Genomic DNA, 21,285 nt, shown 5'->3' with positions numbered 1-21,285 from the left:
CTTTCTCGTTGTTTCCCTGCACTGCCTCCTCTTGTATTTCAGTGTTGTTCCTACCTTTCTATTGTGCTGGCACTGTCCAGTTCAGATTCATATTAGTTTAAAACCTTGGCACGACATGCGAGACACCCAGACCTCCCTCACAGTCTCAATTACCTTCTGGTTTTAGTGTAACATCCTTTGGATGCAAACAGAACCACATCTATCACTTCTCTAACCCACCCCTCAGCAACCTTGAGGCTTGCATATTTGGGAAGGTTTCCTCCCTTATCTCTATCTCCTTTTCACTCCTCTGGTTTACCTCCTCCCTAGCTCTTTGTACATCTCAACAACAAAAAAAGCCAAGACGCAACTTTGCTTTTCTGCTAAAGGTTTTGTCATTCATGGGCATAGGAAGAGAGACTTTTATGTTTCATTTGCATTATAGTCACCCTGAAGTCCAGCATCTCGGCATGGCTGTCTCCAAAATTCCTCAAGGGCATTCAGTGTGCACGGTCTGAGGCTTCACAGCTCAGAAGGAGCTGGGGTGGGGTATCTCTGCCAGCTCTTCCCCGTTTGACTACAAATGCCATGGGGATAAGATTTAAATACACTTCACCCAGTTCATTTTGATACCACACTGAACACAACTTTGGGTAATCAAAGAAAGAGGAAAAAAGTACATTCGCCTTTGTCATCCCACACAACCTCTCAAGGGAAATTTGGTTCCAACCTTCTTGTCCATTTTGAGCCAAGCCACCGTATCCTTGATAGTGTATTGAAGCCCGAAGAACCAGGTTTCTCGGAGTCCTAGTGTCCTGCATACTAGATCGAACAGGTCCTTCCCTTTCCACTTCACCTGTAGGAAAGCAAACAGGAAGCAGAGTTATAAAGATGGATTTCAGAACTTCATCTCCATTCAGCCAAATCGATTCTTTTTTCACCTCACAATGCCTTTGAGATTGTGGAGAAGGCATCTGGTACAGATAAGGAAGAAGCATACTTTATATCCTTCCATCTGATCTCATCTGCTGATCACCAACTCCTCCCTCACTAGGGAACCCAGATGTGATTTTTTTTTCCCACCCCTGCAAACAAGACTGTAAATAAAGCCCCCCGTTTTTTCCTCTGGCACCCCACCGACATTCAACAGAGGACCTGAAGGGTCCGTTGAGGTTCCTTTTGAGCCGTGCACTGCTACAAGTAGCCTGTTTCCAGCAAGAAATGAAAATCACTCTTAACTTCCCCTTAGTGTCTTTAATGTCTCTACCCATAGCCCCAGGAAGCCCTGCACAAACTCCAGCATCAGCAACAGGGTTTCACAGACAGGGGCGCAAGGCGCTCCCGAAAATCAGGAGTGAAACGATCTGTGTACAAAGTGCGTTCATCCAGAGCTGCCGACCCTGCACAGGTAAAAGGAAAAAAGAGCTCAGAAAAAAAAAATTATTACAGAAGTCAGCGGTTCTCTTGGAGCATGTTTTGATAGAGTCAAACTGCGTTTTCTGCTGAAAACGTTGATGACAAAAGCAGCTCAGAAGCTGAGAAAATTGGTCCTGCTCAAAGACCGTGTCCTTCGAGCAATCTTGCAGCCGCATCTATGTTGTTACTGAAGTTTGCTCATAAAAACAGAAGGCATTGGGAGGCAGAAAGGTGAAGAGGGACATAAAACAGATGAATCTAATATGCCAAAGCCACTTCGGTCTTCCATCTGCACGGTGGAAACAATTGCTGGACCGAGACATATGGCCATTACTCTAAAGCCCTAGGGCAAAAGGATCTCGGCACATTCTCTTGTCACTACAACTCAATCTTGGTACCACCTGGACAGCATCAATATTAATGCTCAGGCACGGCAGGGACTGCTGGTGCGGGTGACGCGCCGCTCCTGCTGTCACCCACTGCCGCCTTGTGGGCAAAGCCATTGAGGACAAGCTTATTGCCATTCTGTTGGCTTTGATTAAATGAGTATATCGCTATTTTCTCCCCCTCCCAGGGCACACAAACACACATATGCTGACATTCCCAGAATAGAATAAAGCCGATGCTACCCTCCAAAAACCTACACCCCCGGACGGTTCACAACAGCCTCTCTGCAATTCATATCAAGCGCCGTCAACACCTCGAGGTCAAAAACACCAGGAGGAGCAAGTTTTGCAGCGTTGTAATTATAAAACCTTAATTTCACACATTTAGCTAGCCTCCAGTCCCCATGATGAGCTCCAGCTCAGCACAGGATGGCTCAGACTGCAGAAGATCTTTTCCTGACTATTATTTTAAGAGGGAGGTTAATTTGAGGGTTCAGACAAAACAGAGCGAGACACATTTAAACAGCTATTTTGTACCATTTCTGTAGGCATATAAAAACAGGCTGCCATCAAAGGGCTATTTCTTAACTAGAATTAAACTGCTTGGCATAAAGCATTATCAGCTTTTTTTTCTTTCTGCAAAGACCACATTTCAGCCTATTGCTTCAGAGGAGCGATGGGTGCCTGCGCGCACACAGCCCTGCACCAAACCTTTCCCAGGATAGGCTCCTGCATGCTGCTGACGGGACCATCTCCTCCCCAGAAGTTGCTCCGCATCCCACGGGATCGGTGTTTTGAACAACCCCGGAGCAACCCCACTGAGTCCCCCCCGAGCCAGGATTTCCACTGGCTGCGGCTCCCCACCAAACCGCCCCTGCGGAGTTTCATGCAGGCACCCAAACCTTATTCACCACACTGCACCAGCTGGCACGACCCAAAGGTTTCCTCCCCAAAAGCAAGCCGGCAGTTAGTTTTGAAGACCAGCAGCGAGCATTAAAGAAAGAGCTTTGTGCGCTCCCTGCTGCGCCCTCCCCGCAATTTTGATTTGGTGACGGGAATATTTTAAGTGATTGCTTCTGCTGCTAGATTTTACACCGCCACTCTGTCATTGCATGCCTAAGTTATGGCAGAAATATATATTTAACATTCCTGCCTGCACGGTGCTAAAGTCTCCAACCGTAACATTGCACAGCCATCCTCCCCGACTGTGCTGAATTACCTTCATTAAATATATAAATGGAACAGCAGCCACGTTTATTTCAACATACATGATTTCACTCCACACCTCGGTACTTAAAATAACGATCTGCATTCAAGTGGCATCTTTTGACAGCTGAACTCCAACTGTTTTACAGACGTTCAGGACCTCAGACCTCCTTAACCTTACTTGATAGGCCTCGTATCATTAACTGCCACATTTCCTGACCATAAAAAACAAAAAAAAGACCCCCCCCAGGCATGAGGAGATGAAGAGGGCTGCTGTCCAAAGGGCCTGGGGGAGAGCCAGGATGGGCTGGCAGTTCCCCATCCCATCCTCTGCCCGTAACGCCATTCCCCTGCTCTGCACTAAAGTGACACCTGAAGCACAAAGACAATTTTGCAAGCCATTATGAGCTCCTGAAAACAAAACAAAGAAGCTTAGAGCAGAAAAATCCCCTCTTAGCCATATGCCAGAGCGGCTGGCACGATACTATAACAAAGCCCAATCTCCCAATAAAAAGCTACATCACGATAACCTCAACCCGACCCGCAGGACGGAGCTGGATGCAACTGCATCGCTTCAGAATCCTTGATCAGCCACAGGCATCACCTCCTGCATTTGCAGCTTTGCGTTCTCCCATTAGCATGATCACACACACAGGCTGTTAGATATATTTGGCGAGTCGTTGAAGGAATATGTGGACGAGCTGCTTTATAAACAGGGTAAGCGGTGCAAGGCTGTTATTCTGCAGAGCTGGAATTTATGTTCTTTACTAAGTACAGAGTGCTTACAATTTATCAGCAGAGCATTTTAAGTAAACAGCACTAAACACTTAAAACTCAGCAGCCAGTGGCTAGAATGGAGTACTTCCAGTACGGGTTATTGGCATCATCTTTTTCTCCAGCAGAGACGTCGCGTTTGGCATCTATTAACAGGGTTTGCATTATTTATTAACCTGCACCAAGAGTCATTTCCAACTAGCAGGCAAGTGGACAATTTATTTTGGTGCACAACCCTTCTGTCAAGTTTCACAACAACTCCTTAGCTAACAAGTCAATAAACCAGCTGCAAAATCGAGCAGAAGGGTTGTGAGATGCCCTTGTCATGGGGTGACAAGGGGGGAGGCCAAGCACTACAAAAAATGGGTGCCAGGGCACAAGAGGGTGCAACCACTCTGCATGTAGAGGGTTGAGCAGGGGGGTCTACAGAGAAAAGCGATTCCCAAAACCACTGGCACAGGCCGATGCTTTTCTTCCAATGATGTCAAATTGAATTTACACCAGCTACATGGAAAAGCTAAAAAAAAAAAAAAAAAAGGACATTTTTTAACCATTTCAGATTAAGGTTCCTCACATGAGAAGCAATCCTTGGACAACACAGAGGTGCCCAAACTCCAGGTGACAGAACCTGGCTCTGTCCAGGGATGGTGGACGGAGATCTCGCCTCCTTGTTGTCACAAAAGCAAACCACCGGAGCTTCAGCTATCCCTGGGGTCAGGCTGGGGAATAAGGCACAAAGAATTGACTGAAGGAGATTAAGGCAGCGCTCACCAGCTCAGCCCGGGCACGCTGCCTCCCAGAGCAAACCCATCGGAACAGTCCCTCCGTACCCCACATAACGCAACCGCTTTGCAGGAGGCACAGTATTGGGTTACGGAATGACCTTGAAGAAATTACTAACACCTATAAAATATTTTACTGCACCAATTTAACCTTAAATAATGCAGAAAATGGCTTTTCACCTTAGCAGATCGTTTTATTAAGTGTTAGTTCTGTGCTAGAGAGAAGAGAGCGCTGAGCCCCTGTTGTGATGACACGACAGTCTAAAAGACCACGCAGAAAAGGGGACCGAGCCCCAGGAAAAAGTGCTCAGCTTCCACCGTGTGATGTTATTCCCATTTAGAAGAAAGCTTTAACATGAGGATGTGATGCCTCTGCACTGAAACAGGGAGGGAGATGGCAGAAGGGAGAGGGCAGGGGCTGAGCAGAGCATCCCTCCACTAACTACCTGGGAAACAATAAATGGGTAGCCTGTATCTGTTCCTCATCCCACCAGGAGATGCCCGAACAAACCACCCACAACAGCTTACAATTGAAACGGAGATAACTTTGAGACTGCAGACCGCATTTATTTCTCCTTCTGGACTTGAATGGTAACAGAATTGCCACAGATAACCATTTATTTGTATTTAAAGCCCATTTAGAGCAAACAGGGAATCAAATATGCAATATTCTTCCATTTTTTAAAAAATAAAGTGATGTCAAATACTTTCAATTGCCACTTACTAAGCCACAAGACAGGGCTGTAAAAGTTATTTTTATTTACTAATGCTACACGACAACTCGATAATGAGCTTTTAATTAAAATCTATTTCTGTTAACCACCGAGGAGGCCAAAAACGCACCCAGGCGTAACAACGCAGATGGTGCAGCCAAGCACATTTCGTGGAGTCTGCCCAAGACGGAGACAGAGTGGGGTACATGGGAGAACAAGCTGCTGCGGCTCTGGCCAGCCAGCACTGAAGCAAGCGGGAGAGGCGGAGGGGACAACAACCGACGATGTCCCAAAGCCTCACCTCACCCTACAAGTTGGGGTTGCACAAATTAAGAGTTATGGGGTCAGCAGCTTAATGCAGGCGAAGAAGCTCCAAGAGGCCAAGAGAAGGATCTTAGTTCCTGCAGGGACCTCCGGCTTTCCTGTACCAAGGATGCATAGAGATATAACGTTAGACGGAGACATCTCCGTGCTGCTGTCGCATGCTCTGCAGTACAGCACACTCTTCCTCGCCCCAGGAAGGACCGAGCAGGGTGGCGATCACAGAGCCAAGCCTTACCTCTGTGCCAGAGCTGACTGCTGACGGACACCGGGTATTTCAGCACAAGCCTGCCCTGCTTGAATGATCTTTTGCACGCTGATGCAGCCTGAAACCAGACAGCTTACCCCAGGGAAAGCCAAGCTAGGCTTTAAGAAGCCAGCGCTGTCAGCCTTAGAACAGAGGGTTAGCCTTGCCCTGGCAAGAGCAAGTTTACCTCTGAATGAAGCAAGGCTAACCACATATACTGTTAAATGCCTCTCTTCCAATCTTAAGGGCTGTTTGATTTTGCAAGAGTGCTGCCTTCCAGCTTCAAGTAGATTGTTTCCAGGGCTGCTTCCCTGTTCAAGTACTTTTAATTTCAAGAACCACCTACTTGAAAGACACTGCCTGTACAAAGGAGAGGAAAAAAAAAAAAAAAAAAAGGTATTAAACGGCATCAAAACTAGAGCCTATACACCGAAACAGAAAGACTTTCTACCCCAAATTGTCATCTTCCCTCCTTCCCCTTTGCATCAACACACCTCCTCCAGATTAACCAGAGACTGAGGATTGACAGCAGTTTTGAACCATCATTGGAGGGAACCGGATAACACAGAGTTTCATAACCAGCTTAGAAGAGGCTGCAGTGGGACACAGGGGATCCAGAGAGCGTTTCAGACACAGGGTGCAGGCAGAGAGAAGCCAAAGAGGATCTGTGTTTATAATAAGTCTCATGTGACTTGCACACAGCTTAAGGGAATGCAGAACTGAACTGCATCAAGCAAGACATCTCTGAAAAATTAATTCCCAAATGACACTGTTGTGAATCAGCAGAATTTCTGACTCTTTTTGGCATAAACCCCTCCAAGACATGAAGTGAGAAAACAGCCCTTACCTGCCGCGTCTCATATTTAAAGAGAGATCAGCAGCAACCAAACAGCACCGAGCGCTCGCAGAGAGCCGACGCAGGATCGGCGCAGATGGGCACGCTAAGGAACCAGAACATTGACTTGACAGCTGGTATCCCAACAATTTACTGAAGATCATTTTGTAGCTGAGGGGGATTATTTCTCTCAGCTTTTTAAAATAGCTGTTACTGCCCACAGATTCGTCTTTTCCAGTTAACTTTCTGCCTGCTTGCAGAAGCTTAGCAGCATCGAGAGAGGTCACTGCCCCTACTAGCATCACTGAGCCGCTGCTAAACATTTAACCAGGGATGGAAGGATCTTTATAAAACTCCTTCCAAGTATCCTGTGACACAGAAAGAAGCTGGGGGCACTCCACTCCCTGGTTTCCTTCTCTTGCCTTTTTATTTTGGTGCAATGACTGGACGGAGCTCAAAACTCGACCCTGATTTACTGTGCCAGCTCTTACTCAAAACCTTATTTGGCCCCAGATTTTCACCACCAAATCTTCGCTTGCTCTCGTTTCAGAGGATGAACTTTTGCAGCTCAGCTACATAACTCCCTATGCCTGTTAACAAAGAGACTAACGCTTGGCCACATGCTGCTGAAATTGGGTCTCGTCTACTTACAAGCAAAGAGAAAAGCTTTACGACCAATGTCAGCCAACTGGCCCTGCACCGAGTGGGGCACTGGGCTAAAAAAGATCCCTTCCAACCAAGATTATTCTCTGGACAGAGAGGAACAGCTTAAGCATTGAAGCAGTAACAGGATGCATGTTTAGACCAGCAAATACATCAGTCCAAACTTGCCTCTTCTTGCTGCTTGAATACTTAAACTCTTTCTCTAGGTTGGCTATAAAGCTTTTCCATTCATTTTTATCTTAAGACCCGCAGAAGCTGCTGCTGTGAAAGGATTAAGCTCGGAAAGCAGCTGGGCGGCTAGCTGCACCTTGGTGGAGTAACCATCCCTGCAGAAGTTTCAGGCCCAAGATCACAGGCACGACAGAAAGGGCTAAAAAAACCCCACATCCTTCAGGAAAGGTGCTGTGGCTCCAGAGACAGAGAGCCACTAACCTGACTGACCACTGCAAGAGGAAGAAATGGGCAAAGACACGCACAAGACCAAAAGAAAGATTGATGGGTTCTCCTATCAGGCAGGGAACTTGGTTCTTGAAGGAAAAAACTGCACATCAGAGTGGGTGAGACCAACCTGACACCAGCCGCACTACGCCACCGCCATCCCGCCGGAGGGACGGGATGAACGATGCCTTGGAAGACACGGACTCAAAAATACCACAGGGCTCTAAGATGTTATGCCAGAGATAATGGATAACCGACTACCTCATCTAGAGAGGCACCAGCAAAATCACATTACCTTTGCCACATCGACTACTTTAATTTGGTTCAGGGCCACTGTCAGCAAGTTGCACCATCAGGGTGGCGACGGCAGAGGAAACCACCAGGCACGGCAGCCTCCTGGCACTGCGCTCTGAAGTGACATCAAGCCATTAGTGCAAGTACCACACCCTGGCAAGCTCTGCTTTACACTACTGCCGCTTAAAATAGCTTCCCGAATCGGTACTCAAGCAGTGTACAGCCTATTGCCGTGTTAATCGCAGGAGAACATCAACATTACATGTCTTTCAACAAGATTTCTCCTGCTCTGCTTTCCAAGCACAGAAAGCCGAGGGACTGCCCGGGCTATTTGAGGGTGTTCTCAGGAAGGTGAGGCAGCTAGGGATTGGTTTAAGATGGAGATTTTAAGAGCTATGCAAATGTCTATCCTTCCTCAAGATGTTATCAATTAATTAGGTACCAGGCTCAAACATCCACCATGGAAGTAAAAAAAAAAAAAAAAAAAAAAATACACTCACTTTGTATCTTCAAGATTTCCCCAAACAAATTATAAGTCTTTAAAGTGAAACCCCAACTGTGATTATTAAACTTCATCGCCATGTTAGAAAGATTAAGATTTCATTTCCATGAATTATTTTAGATTTAGGCTCAATTTGGAGACATAATTTGCAGAGTAAACAGATGCAAAGCAGGTTTAATCTCTTAAAATACACAGCTGGGAATTTCTACGGGGCAGATTGAAAAATTAACACAGAAAACCAAGGTCCCCCCAGCTACGGTGGTGTTGGTAGGGTCAGAAGAAGGAGGACTGCTGGGACAGGAGCCGGGACTCTACAGTTTGCACCGAGTGACCTTCAGTCCAGCCCCAAGAGAGCCAGCCATCAAGCCAGAGCAGGTTACATCTTACACCCCATGGCCTCCACCATTTCCAGCTGCCTGGCCAGCCTAGAGGTCTTGAGTCTCTGCCGTCACCGCCTCAAGGTGAGGACGTCACCTCTGTCCTGCACGGCAGGGCTGGGAACTCTAACTCGTGACAACACAGAGCACAACTCAAGAGCTCGGGAGCAAAGTTTAAAGAAAAAAACATCAGTTACATTAATCTCACGCAGAAAACCCACTACAGCAAAGTGCTGATTGCTTAAATGTGTTTACCAGCAACGTGATCAATACCTGTCCAGGAAGCCACCGGTTAAGCTGTGCTGAAGACCAGCACGTGTAGCATCCCCAGAATGGCCACACACCCCCTGGACCACTCACCAGCCGTGCATCCAGCTTCTGAAGAAGAAAAACGGGGGAGAGAGAGCAACATGGCAATGCTTGGAGCAAGGCTGGGAGCGCAGAGGTTGGGCATGGAGACGAGCGGTAGCAATTTGCAGTGGGGTGGAGGGAGGATGGGGTCTTCTGGAAGTGGATGGGACAGAGGGCATGGCAAGATGGCATGGCAGGATGACAGAAATCAGGCTGCTCTGCCTGGACCACAGCCTTTCCTTTCCGGGGACCTGCAGCCCCAGCATGCAGAGGAATTTCCTGCTGCCCCATCCTGCTCCAAACACCCACCTCACAGCTCCCAAGGCTCAAACAAACCGTGCTCCCCAGGACAGCTGCTGAGCAGCCAGGGCTCCCTGCAAGGCTGTTTGGACGGGCAACCTGGGGTGAAGCCGAGGTGGCAGCGTGGATTAGGCAGCAAAACATTCATGCTCTCCCTCCTCCGCCTGCTCCACTGCTCCCTTCTTCCCATGGGGTTTGAAGCCTGAGGCAGGGAGCAGGCTCCAGCACACCGGGTGCGCGACAAAACCCAACCAGAGGTACAACCCCGGGTCTACTGGCCTTGCAGAGGAATTGCTGAACCCCCAGCTCATTCCCTCGGTGGAGCCAGGAGGTGCTCATCGCCGAAGAGCAGCAACGGCAGAGAGGGAAGGGACAAGCACAGGCAGGTGAAGCCAAGAGGCAGCGGTTCCCCCTGCCCGGCTTGGCAGGGAGCGGCATGCCCCCAGGAGCAGGCTCCCAACAAGACCTCCAACAAGCCACCAGCTCTCCGTCCCTGTCAGCACGAGGTACCATTCACAGGCCACAAAAACGCATCTCAAGAGCCCCCCAAACAGCACAACAGCAAGACTCCCACTGCGCCTCCTTCCACTAATCCTCTAAAGGGTGTTTGTGCAGCAGAGGTTTCCCCCTCCCCAGCCTCCTGCTCGGGTCAGCAGTCCTCCTTCCCGCCTGAAGGAGCCCACCACAATGAAACACACACAGATACTTGGGCAAACATAGGGCTGCTTGCTCCTCTCCCATCTTGCCCTTCCAGGGCCTCAGCCCAGCAAACCTTCGGACAGGGGCCAGATCCCTTCATGGAGAAGCACAGTCCTCCCCGGATCATTGACTCTCCCAACCCTTTGACTTTGACTGAGGCGGGGCAGCCAAGACCACCACGGGCGCAAGCTCTTCTCCTGGCTCCCGGTCTCACCGTGGGCTGCCGCGGCGAGGATCAAGCCAAGCCCTTCCCTGGGCCACCTTGCCATCCCCTGCCTCACGTCAGCCCCAGCGACTCGAGGCCGCAGGGTGTGTCTGATCCGTCCGCAATGTCAGGCGTTGGGCTTGGTGCACTTCTGCAGAGTCAGCAAGCCAAGGAGCTTTCCCCAGAGCCGTACAACTACAAGACAAAGACAGGGGCAGAGACCTGGCCAGGGAGCTGGACTGCTCGAATAAAACTCGCACCTCAAGCTGGGCTGCATGGTGCTTGAATAAAACACACCTGGTCTGCACCAAGCATGGTGTGAAAGAGCCCCATCACCCACCTGCACCCAACTACTTCCCTCCCCTCTGCTTGAGCGCTCTTCGCTGCAGGACGACGCCCGAATTCCCCCATGCATCCCTCGTGCGCTGGCTCTGACAAGATACAGGAGACCTGAGCAAGACCGTACACGCAGCTCGTGAGCTCCTTCCTGCGCTTCCAGAAGGGCTGGAGAAGTCTATCTGCAGCGACAAGCTTTTTTGGCAAGAACCTCCCTGAAAAGTCACCTGAAGACGCACGGTCAAATCCCACCCGAGAGCGTTGCCTTACTGCTGCACAAACACCTTAATCCCAACATGAAACAACAAGCGACCGCACCATTAAAAAGAAGAATTACTTACTTTTCATCATACATTATTACTGGCAGCCTTGGAAGAACATGCAAGAACGGAGCCAGGACACTTAAACTCTCCTGGCAGCGCAACGGTGGGAAGCTTGCACCACTACTGTCTAAAATAAATCCTTAATCCCTGGGAAAGGCAGAAAGTTCTTCAGAGCTGACAACAGATTTCAAGAGCAAGAAAATTTATGATGACAAACGCACCTCGGCTTACGGGCACTGGAGTTCCATCAAGATTTGGACCAGACTAATGAAATACATAACTATTAAACAAAAAAGTTAAACAGGGTAGAGATGGTTTTCAATGTTTGTGTGTCCAATCGCTCTAGATCGGCTGAAAATGCAGCAACAAGAAACCAGACCCCCGAGGCCTGACACCAAGCGCCCAGAGGAGAATGTTTAAGAATGACCAAGGGCCCAAAAGAAAAAAAGAAAGTGTCAGAGAAAAGCCAGAAGCAACGGGTGCGGGCACTGGGACACAGCCCCCTAGGAACACCCCTCGTCCTCGGGACTGAGCTAACAACTCATGAAAACGTGAAAATTTCGTTCTCGTGAGTTTGAGGAGCGCTTCGAGTCGGACCCTCGCGGATTCAAGCCTCGCCACCCGGGATTCCGCAAGCCCCGGCCTCCTCGCGACAGCCACCACGCAGTGGGCGACTTCAGCTGTGACGGCAAAATAAACCTGAATTATAACCGGAATAAACCTGAATTATAACCGGAATAAACCTGAATTATGGGCCAGGCATGCCCACACCCCGCTGTCCCACCCGTGCAGCCCCCCAAGGGTCACTCCGTGACCGTGTACCTCCCACGGGGGGGCCGGGGAAGCCCACCCAGAGGAGGCCCGAGCCCCCCCCAGCACCCACCCCCGCTTCCCCGCCGCCCTCCGCGGGGCACCGGGCCGCAGCCCACCCCCTCCCCGCTCCCACCGGTGGCCCGGCCCCACAGCCGGGCTTAGGCCCGCTGCCGGCCCAGGGGAAGCCCCCGGAGCGGGGAGAGGCTGGGGGACGCGGCCCACCTCAACGGGACCCCCCCCCCGCGCCCCGGGAGCTCCGTCCCGTCCCGCCGCCGCCGCCCCGGCCGTCACCTCGCAGCTGAACTCCATCTCGGCGTCCATGGTGGCGATGCGCACCGTGAAGGTCTTGGGTTGCTTTCTCTTCAGCGAGCTGAAGCTCATGCGGGACGCGATGGCCCCGGCCATGGCGGGGGAGGCGGCTCAGCGCGGCGGCAGCGCCATGGCGGTGGGGAGGGCCCGGGCCCCCGCCGCTCCGGGCCGCGCCGAGCTGCGCCCGCCCTCGCCGCCCCGCTATTGGTCCCGCGCCGGCCTGGTCCCGCCCCCGCCACGCCGGGTGGAGCGGCGCGGCAGCCAACGGGAAGACCTGTGATGGAGGAGAGGGAGCGGGAGCGGCGGTGATTGGGGGAAGCGGGACGCCGCTCAAGGGAGGGGGGCGGGGAGAGGCGAGGCCACCTCCCAGCGCAGCGGGAGGCAAGCGGTGGGGCGGAGCGGTGGCGCCCCCTGGCGGCGGGCGGAGCGGTCGGCACCCCGCGCCGTGACGTGCTCGGAGGGGCGGGGCGTCAGGCGCATGCGTGGCAGGGAGCGGGGCGGGACGCGGACGGGCACTAGGACCCGGCAGCGGCCGAACGCCCCGGGACCCCCCCCCCCACGCTGCCGGGGCTGGGCTGCCCCCCCCCGTGCCACGGGGTGTCCGTGACCCGTGGGGTGTCCGCGATCCGTGGGTGTCCCCGCAGGACGGGCCGTCCCTGGGTGACGCGGGGACAGGGGGTGCCGCCCCCCCCCCACGCCCCCCCGTGGCAGGCACCCACCCGGGGACCTTCCGCTCCCGGGGGGACCGGGTGGCGGGGGGTGCCCGGGCGAGGGGTCCCGGGCGTTCCCGGGGGGGCCCAGGCGTTCCCGGGGCTCGTCCCGGCCCGGGCGGGCGCTGCCCAGTTCTGCCCCGGGGCGGGTGGGGGCGGGAACTGGGACCAGCGGGCGGGGACACGGGGCGGGACTGGAACCGGGTCCAGTACCGGGATAACGGGACTGGGACCGGGATAACGGGACCGGGACCAGTACCGGGACAACGCGACAGGACCGGGACCAGTACCGGGATAACGGGACTGGGACTAGCACTGCGATAATGGGACAAGACCGGGACCAGTACTGGGATAACGGGACAGGACTGGGACCAGTACTGAGATAACGAGACCAGTACAGGGATAACGGGACAGGACTGGGACCAGTACTGAAATAACGAGACCAGTACAGGGATAACGGGACAGGACTGGGACCAGTACCAGGATAACGGGACCAGGACCAGCACTGGGATAACAGGACAGGACTGGGACCAGTACCGGGATAACCAGTAACCGGGATAAGGAGTGGGACTGGAGGGCCAGGACCAGCACTGGGACCGCGGTATGGGACTGGGATTGGAACTAGGACTGGGACTGGGACTGGCACTGGGTAATGGGATAGGACTGGGAGCAGAACCAGCGCTGCGGTAATGGAACTGGGACCAGGGAATGGGGACAGGCACTGGGGTGATAGGATGGAGACTGGGACCAGCACCGGGGTAAGAGAACAGGACTGGGACCCAGGTCAGCATCAGGACGGCAGGGTGGGACTGGGACCAGCACGAGGATAACGGGATGGGACTGGGACCAGCACAGAGAGAACGGGACAGGGACTGGGACCAGTACTGGGATAATGGGATGGGACTGGGACCAGTACTGGGATAACGGGTCAGAACTGGGACTAACTCAGCGTTACTGGGATGGCAACTGGGACCAGCATGAGATAACGGGACGGACCTGAACCCCGGCAGGAGCAGGCAGGGGAAGGGGACCAGCGGGGGGCGAGAAGCCCCCCCCGACCCCCCCCCAGCCGGCCGGGGGGGGGACCCAGCGTCCGGGGAGCAGCCGCCGCCCCCGCAGCCCGGGCAGGGGAAGAACGGGCCCTCTGTCCCCGCGGGGACAATGGGGACATTGACGGCCCCCCCCGGCCCCCCCCCCCGCTCTCCGCTGCCCCCGCAGGACCCCCATGGCAGACGGCGACGAGCCCCCCCGCCGGGCCCCCGCTGACACCCACGGCCCGGGCACCCAGGTGGGCACGGGGAGGGGGGGTATGGTATGGGGGGGGTATGGGGGCCCAAGGGAGCCCAGGGGTGCTGGGGGGGGGGGCATGGGGAGCTATGGGGGGGCATGGGGGACCCAAGGGTGGTCGGGGGGCTGGGGGGGCATGGGGAGTTAGGGAGGGGTATGGGGCACCCAAGGGAGCTCGGGGGGGGGGGGGGGGGGAAGGGGGGGCCATGGCGGACCCAAGGGAGCTCAGAGGGGCTGGGAGGCCCATGGGGAGTTTTGGGGGGGTCATGGGGGACCTAAGGGAGGTCAGAAGGGCTGGGGGGGCCATGGGGAGCTTTGAGGAGGGGATGGGGGGCCCAAGGGAGCCCTGGGGAGCTCGGGGGGGTCATTGTGGGGTGTACAGGTGAATTGGGGTAGGGGGGCTGGTAGGGACCATGACAGCCCGGGGGAGGGGCCCCCTCGGAGCCCCCGCTCTGGGTGAAGCCCTTGCCCAGCCCTGCCGGCCCGTGCCGCGGGTCCACGCCTTCGGAAAGGGGGGGCAGGCGCTGCGCAGGGACCCCCGTGCCCCCCCCCGCCATGCGGGGCTGGCTGCACAAGCAGGTGGGGCGGGGGCGGCAGGGGAGGTTATGGGGTGGGGAGTCCAGGGGGGGTGTAGGGGGTTTAGGGGGTGCTGGGGGGTATGGGATTTGGGGGGATCTGGGGTGGGGGGTGCTGGGGGGTATACAGGGTTTGGGGGGTCTGGGGTGGGGGGAGTCCTGGGGGAGGGTTATGTGTTTTGGGGGATCGGAGGGGGGGCATCTGGGGTGGTGGTGGTGTTATGGGGCTTGGGAGGGTTATGGAGTTTGGGGGATCAGAGAGAGCTGGGGGGTCGGGGGTGGTGCAGGGTGCTGGCGGTTGTTATGGGGTTTGGGGGAGTCTGGAGTGGCAGGGGGTGCTGGGGGGGTTACAGGTTTTGGGGGATCAGAGAGGGTTTGGGGGGTCTGGGGTGGTTGGGGATGCTGAGGGGGGGGTTATGGGGTTGAGGGGATCAGAAGGGTTTGGGGAGTTTGGGCAGCAGGGGGTCTGGGGGGGATGATAGGCTGGGGGGGGCTCAGCCCCGTCCCCCTCCTCCAGGACAGCTCTGGGCTGCGGCTCTGGAAGCGCCGCTGGTTTGTGCTGGTCGATCTCTGCCTCTACTACTACCGGGGTGAGGGGGGGGGGCCGGGGGGGTGTGGGAGGGTAGGACACCCTGGTGGCATGGGGACCTGGGGGTGAGAGGGGGCTTGGGTGACCTGGGGTCCCTGGTGGGGATTCGGGGTCCTTGGGGGTGTCAGGGATCCTGGGGGATTGAAAGTCCCTGGGGGGTTAGGGATTCTGGGGGTATTGGGGGTCCCTGGGGGGGTCAGGGACCCTTGGGGATTGGGGGTCCCTAGGGCAGTTGGGGGTCCCTGGGGGTATCTGAGGTCTGGGGGGCCCTGGGAGGTTTGGGGGCAGCCGGTGGACCCCGAGAAGGTCCCCGACGTCCCCCCAATCGTGCTGGGGGTCTCGGGGTGCCAATGGGGGATCCCTGTGGGTTCCCCCCCCAAGACCCCTCTGCCCCCCAGACAGCAGCGAGCAGCAAGTGCGGGGCGGCCTCCCCCTGCCCGGCTACGAGATCCACGTCCTGCCCCCCGCCCCCCGAGCCCCCCGATTCCTCTTCACGGTCAGCCCCAGCCTCCTGAGTCCCCGGATCCGGGGGTGCCCTGGGTGAGGGGGACCAGATGCCTGGGTGCCATCCACCATGTCCCCCCCCCTTCCCTAGGCTGAGCACCCAGGGATGCGAACGTACTGTCTGGGGGCCGAGACCCCCGAGGAGCTGAACGCCTGGGTCTGCGCCCTGCGCCGGGGCGCATCGCCCCTGCCCAGGTGAGCGGGGCACTGGGGGGCACCGGGGGGGCCTGGGTCCATGGGGTGGGGGTATGGGGTGCCTGGGTAGTGGGGAGGTTGGGGTAAGTTTGGGGGATCGCAGGGGCAGGAGGTGGTTGGGGGCTTTGGGGGGGTGAGAGAGGGGTTTGGGGGGTCTGGGAGGGTCACAGAGAGTTTTTGCGGGAGTCTGTGAGAGTCACAGAGGGTTTTGGGGGGGGGTCTGGAGGGCAGTTAACTTCTTAACTCCTCTTTCTTTCCCCCCCTCAGCTCCCCCCGCTCCCTCTCCCTGCAGATGCCCCAGGAACCCCGGAGTGCTGGTGCCTCCTCGCCCCCGTTGCCTGCCCACCCGGGTGGGGACCTGGGGAGCCCCCCTACTCCCCCTCCTCGCCGCCCTCCAGTCCCTCCACTGCCCCCCAGCAAGGTGAGCTTGGTGGGGGGCCACTGGGGTGCTGACCTCCCCCAGGGTGACCCCCAAACCAGCCTCCTCCCCCCCATTCTGTGGCGTTTGGGGACTGGAGGGGGTGGAGTAGGTACCCCCAACCCCCAACCTAACCCCAGGTGCACCCCAAGCTGCTCTGACACCCTCTGTCCTGGGGTCCCATAGGTGCTGGGGTGCCCCGTGGGTGCGGGTGGGTGCCATGGTGCCCCCAGGAGCAGCAGCTGCGGGGTCTGGCCAGAGTGGCACCCTCATACCCCGGGGACCCCCATGCCCCACTGTGGGGGATTCTGGGGGGCCCTGTTTACCCCCTCCAGCAGAGTACCTGAGCGACCCCAAACACCCCAGGGCAGGGCACCCCACAGGGCTATGGGGCAGGAGGGGGCAACAGGCCAGGCTGGGGGGCTATGGGGCAGGATGGGGGGTCTAGGGGGTGCGAGGGGGCTGTGGGGTGGGAGGGGGCTACGGGGGGAAGCCGTGGGGCAGGAGCAAGCAGCGGGCGCCCCGTGTCTTCACAGCAGGCACCCCTACCCCAGGAAGAGGCCCCGTCCCGGGGGGGTGCCCTGCGGGACAAAGGACACCCGGGGGGGGGCCGCGGGGGCCCCCCGTGGGCGCCGTTGCCGCCGCAGCAGGTGGGTCCCGGTCCCGGTCCCGGTCCCTGCCCCAGTCCGGGGCGCTCCCGCCGGCGGGACGCCCCCCAGCCCCGCCCCATCCCGACCCCGCCTCTCCTAGGGAGGAGCCCGAGGGAGCTCCGCCCTCCTGGACCAACGACCAACCATCAGCCGCCCCCTCTAGCCGGCAGGGGGTCGGATGAAGCGGAGCGAGACACCGCGGCCAATCAGACACTGCTCTCTCCAACTGACTCTTCTCATTGGCTGCTAGCATCCGAGGGCTCGGATGGGGCCCTGCCCTTCCCGGGCACCGCCCCCCCGCCGTCAGCCAATGAGACCTCGGCCTGGCCGCGGGCGGGGGCGAGTGGGCGGGGTTCGGGGCGAGAAGGTGTGGCCGGCCGCGGGGCTCGACGGCCAATCAGAATCACCCTTCTCCAGGCCAGCTTCTGAGAGAAGGGCGGGGTCGGACTGCGGGGGGGGGTGGGGTGGGGTGGAAGGGGGAGAAGGGGCGGGGTTTTCCCTTAGCCACACCCCTCCGCCCGCTAGGCCCCGCCCCGCTGCGGGGGAAGATGGCGGCGGCGTTGCGGTGGCTGCGGCGGGGCGGCGGCGGGGTCTCCGGCGGAGCGCGGTGAGCGGGGCTGGCCTGGTGTCCCGTCCCCCCCCGGCCCTAATTCCCCCAGCCCCAGGCCCCGCTTCCCCCCCTCAGGACCCCGCGTCCCCCCTTCACCCCGGTCCCGGTTCCCCTCGGCTGGGCCGAGGGGCCGTTCCCGGCGGGCGAGGCCCCGGGCCCTGGCGCGGTGCCGGGCGGGCGGGGGCCTCCCCCCCCCCCCCCCCGCTGTTAATGTCTCACCAGGCGGAGCAGCCCGGCGGGCAAAGGTCCGGCCGGCAGCGCGGCCCTGGGGCGGGGGAAGGGCCCTGTGTGTGTGTCTGTGTGTCCGTCCCCCCCTTCGTGCCCCCCGGGACCCCGCGTTCTTCTTGGGGCGGGGGGGGCACCGGCGAGGCCGGAGGAGGGGAACACCGCTGGCCGGAGCGGCTGAGGGGGATCCTTTTTTTTTGGGGGGGGGGGGGCCCCCCCCGGGGCCAGCCCTGGCTCCGGTCAGGGCAGAGTGGGCCAAAATCCCGCCCCCCCCCCGTCCCCTCTGGGCCTTCCCACGTTTTCCCTGCACACCCCCTACGCAAACGGGCCAGGCGCTGCCGTGCCTCGGCTCCCCCCCCCCCCGAGATGAACTGGATAAAACCCGGTGAAGGCCCCCCCCCCGCCCCGAGATGGACAGTGCTCCCCGGCAGCAGGATGATGCAGGCAGCTGCCTGCGGACCAGGACAGCAGGACCGGCAGCATGGCCTCTGGTTCCCGTTCGGCCCTCCAGCCGGTCACGTTTCCTCCAGCGAGGGGGTGTCGGTGGGTGCTTCCCCCCCCCCCAGGCCCACGGTGCTGACCCGCTGTCTCGCAGGGGTTACTCGAGGGACGCCGAAGGCAGCTGGTTCCGCTCCCTCTTCGTGCACAAGGTGGATCCCCGCAAGGACGCCCATTCCAATCTCCTCTCCAAGAAGGAGACCAGTAACCTCTACAAAATTCAGTGTGAGTGGCCCTGCCGGGAGGAAAGGGGCTGGGGGTGAACGCAGAGGGGGTGCACCCTGCTGTGCTGGGCCACCCTCACCTGTGGGGACACCCCCCCCCACCCCAGTTGCTCTGCCTTGGGTCCTGCTCCCACCCCAGAGCCTCGGCTCCCACCCCAGCAGCCCCTCTCTCTTCTCCCTGCAGTTCACAATGTGAAGCCGGAGTGCCTGGATGCCTACAACAGCCTGACGTGAGCCCCGCCGCGTGTCGGGGGGGGGGCTGCCTGGGATCCTGGCAGGGTCTTGGGGTGCTGCTGTGGACTGAGGGGGGTGGGAGGGCTTGTGCAGAGCTCCTCAAGACCCTGGGTGGGTCTGTGCCCCTGCTCCTTGCCTCAGTTTTCCTCCCTGTGAAATGGGTGCACCCCCCAGGGCTGCTCCAGGTCCTGTTAGGGCAGACCCTTCCATGCCCAGACCCCTTGTACTGGGCTGGGTGGGCAGATGGGGGGATCGGGAGCGTTTTGGGGTGGCTGCTCCCCCCCCCAGCTACCCTCCCTGTGCCCCCACAGAGAGGAGGTGCTGCCCAAGCTCCACTCGGATGCCGACTACCCCTGCGACTTGGTGGGCAACTGGAACACGTGGTATGGCGAGCAGGACCAGGCAGGTGAGGGCAGGCTGGCAGTCGCTCCCGGTGCCTCCGCTGCCGGAGGCGCTGAGAGCGAAGGTGAAGACCCCTGATTGTGCCAGGGGCTGGCTGTCACACAGGGGGAGAGGGGTGTGAGCTGCCGGGTGGGCTTTTGGGGTGCTGTCCCCCTTCCCCAGCCCCACGCTGTCCTTCCAGTGCACCTCTGGCGCTTCTCAGGCGGGTACCCGGCCCTCATGGACTGCATGAACAAGCTCAAACAGAATAAGGTACCGCCGGGATCGGGGCGAGCTGCCCGAGCTCTGCCCCTCGCCTCTGCCTGACCCCCCCTGGCCCGGGTCACGCTCGCCCCCACCCCGAAACCCCCGGCTGGGGCTGTCCCCAGGAGTACCTGGATTTCCGCAAGGAGAGGAGCCGGATGCTGCTGTCCCGCAGGAATCAGCTGCTCCTGGAGTTCAGCTTCTGGAACGAGCCCCTGCCCCGCCAGGGACCCAACATCTATGAGCTCAGGACCTACAAGCTGAAGGTGAGCGGCTGCGGGGGGGCAAGCCCACACCTCGGGGTGGCCTTTGGATCAATATACCCCTGGGGCGGGGGTCCTGCCTGGTGTTTTGTGGGGCAGTCCCCGAAATTCCTCCCTCACCAGTGAGGAGACCCCAAGCAGGGGGAGCAGATGGGATCTGGCTGCTCACTCTGTTTTGTTTTTTTTTTTTTCTCCTCTGTTTTCAGCCAGGGACCATGATCGAATGGGGCAACAACTGGTAAGTGACTGTTTTCCCAGCATGGTGGTAGCCAAGGCAGAAAAAGGTCCCCCTGGAGCGGGGGGGGGACCCTTGGGCAACTCCCCCCTCCATGTTTCTCCTGATGTGTGCCAGGGCTCGGGCCATTAAGTACCGGCAGGAGAACCAGGAGGCGGTTGGCGGGTTCTTCTCCCAGATCGGGGAGCTGTATGTCGTGCACCACCTCTGGGGTAAGCGGGCTCCCCGCCACCCGTGTCACCCCCTGGGTAACCCCGCTGTGGGGGCTGTATGTGTGGGGGGGGGGGCCTGGGCGCCAGCTCTGTCCCTTCCCCGCAGCCTACAAGGACCTGCAGTCCCGGGAAGAGACGAGGAACGCGGCCTGGAGGAAGAGGGGCTGGGATGAGAATGTGTACTACACGGGTGAGTGGGACCCCCTGCCCGCACTGGGGACCCCCTGCCCGTGGCGGGGGACCCCCTGCCCTCACCTCGTTCTCGCTTCCTTTTCCAGTCCCGCTGATCCGGACCATGGAGTCACGGATAATGATTCCCCTGAAGATCTCACCCCTGCAGTGAGCGGGGGTCTGCACCAGGCATCTGCCTGCACCCGGAGGGGCACGCTCGCTGCCTGCGCTCCCTGCCTGCGCCCCGGCCCTGCTGGGGAAGGGCTGGGGGTCTCTGCTCCCCCACAGCTCCTAGCTCTCCTTTCCCCCCCCACCCCATTTTGGGGTGCCCCGTGGGGGATGAGAGCGGGGAGGGGAAGGGTGGGAAACCCCCACCCTGCAGTGGGTCCCCACGTGCGGCAGGGGACAGCACTGCCTGGGGGGGCTGGGCAGACTGCAGAGATGAGGGGGGGGGTCTTAATTATTCCTGATGGGCCCAGTGGGTGCCTTTCCTGCCAATTAAATATTTAATATGCCAAAGACTGGCCCTCTTGGGGGGGGGGGGGGGGTCGGGTGCTGGGGGTGCTCAGCCCCCAGCCAGGTCTCACCCAGGATGGCATGGGTGCCCCCTGCATCAAGGGGGGGCCACCCTGCACCAAAAGACTCCCACCCATGGGTGCCCCGATATACCGAGGTCCCCCCCCAAAGCCCCAGTGTGCCCCCAGTACCATTGGGGACCCCAGACCATGCCCCCCTCCCCCCCCCCCCCCCAAGTCCATGGATTACCCCCAG

At 58.2% G+C, this 21,285-nt stretch overlaps 3 protein-coding genes and 1 long non-coding RNA gene across 17 annotated transcripts in view; 2 read left to right on the top strand and 2 right to left on the bottom strand.

Annotated features, from left to right (window-relative positions):
* The window catches only part of NF2 (neurofibromin 2), a 49,489-nt gene extending 37,040 nt beyond the window's left edge, over nt 1–12,449 (bottom strand). For all 12 annotated transcript variants that reach the window (XR_005933189.1, XR_005933188.1, XM_030025363.2 and 9 more), the window contains exons 1-2: nt 12,252–12,449; nt 710–835 (exon numbers count right to left, since the gene is read on the bottom strand). Coding sequence is in view for 10 of the 12 variants with exons in the window: in XM_030025363.2 (XP_029881223.1) it covers nt 710–835; nt 12,252–12,365 (240 nt within the window). In the remaining 2 variants the exon portion in view is untranslated. The remainder of the gene's footprint in view (nt 1–709; nt 836–12,251) is intronic.
* LOC115345868 lies at nt 5,090–7,516 on the bottom strand. Of its 2 annotated transcripts, XR_003924952.2 has the most exons (3): nt 6,672–7,516; nt 5,816–6,568; nt 5,090–5,678 (listed from the first exon to the last, which is right to left on the bottom strand). It is a non-coding gene; the product is annotated as an uncharacterized LOC115345868 (long non-coding RNA). The 2 variants fall into 2 exon arrangements; XR_003924951.2 differs by having other exon boundaries at nt 5,816–7,516.
* A 328-nt stretch (nt 12,450–12,777) lies between the features above and the next one.
* On the top strand, nt 12,778–17,641 carry LOC115345391 (pleckstrin homology domain-containing family A member 4-like). The gene is given in 10 exon segments (XM_030023996.2): nt 12,778–13,580; nt 14,198–14,267; nt 14,740–14,820; nt 14,822–14,845; nt 15,359–15,431; nt 15,829–15,926; nt 16,026–16,129; nt 16,397–16,550; nt 17,102–17,197; nt 17,298–17,641. Coding segments are annotated over 9 exon segments (756 nt in total). The 5' UTR covers nt 12,778–13,580; nt 14,198–14,204; the 3' UTR covers nt 17,361–17,641.
* A 22-nt stretch (nt 17,642–17,663) lies between these two features.
* NIPSNAP1 (nipsnap homolog 1) lies at nt 17,664–21,029 on the top strand. 2 transcript variants are annotated; one of them, XM_030023995.2, is made up of 10 exons: nt 17,664–17,804; nt 18,628–18,755; nt 18,939–18,984; nt 19,300–19,394; nt 19,572–19,642; nt 19,759–19,899; nt 20,103–20,134; nt 20,249–20,343; nt 20,450–20,533; nt 20,622–21,029. In XM_030023995.2, exons 1-10 carry the CDS (start codon nt 17,746–17,748, stop codon nt 20,684–20,686), a joined length of 816 nt encoding a protein of 271 aa, XP_029879855.1. In that variant the 5' UTR covers nt 17,664–17,745; the 3' UTR covers nt 20,687–21,029. The 2 variants fall into 2 exon arrangements, with proteins under 2 accessions (XP_029879855.1, XP_029879854.1); XM_030023994.2 differs by lacking the exon at nt 17,664–17,804 and having other exon boundaries at nt 18,190–18,755.
* The last annotated feature ends 256 nt before the right edge of the window (nt 21,030–21,285 follow it).

Source organism: Aquila chrysaetos, chromosome 9, assembly GCF_900496995.4.
Source record: "Aquila chrysaetos chrysaetos chromosome 9, bAquChr1.4, whole genome shotgun sequence".
NCBI classification, from domain to species: Eukaryota; Metazoa; Chordata; class Aves; order Accipitriformes; family Accipitridae; genus Aquila; species Aquila chrysaetos.
The sequence above is the reverse complement of the archived record's forward strand: the minus strand, read 5'-3'. Positions and strand labels throughout refer to the sequence as shown.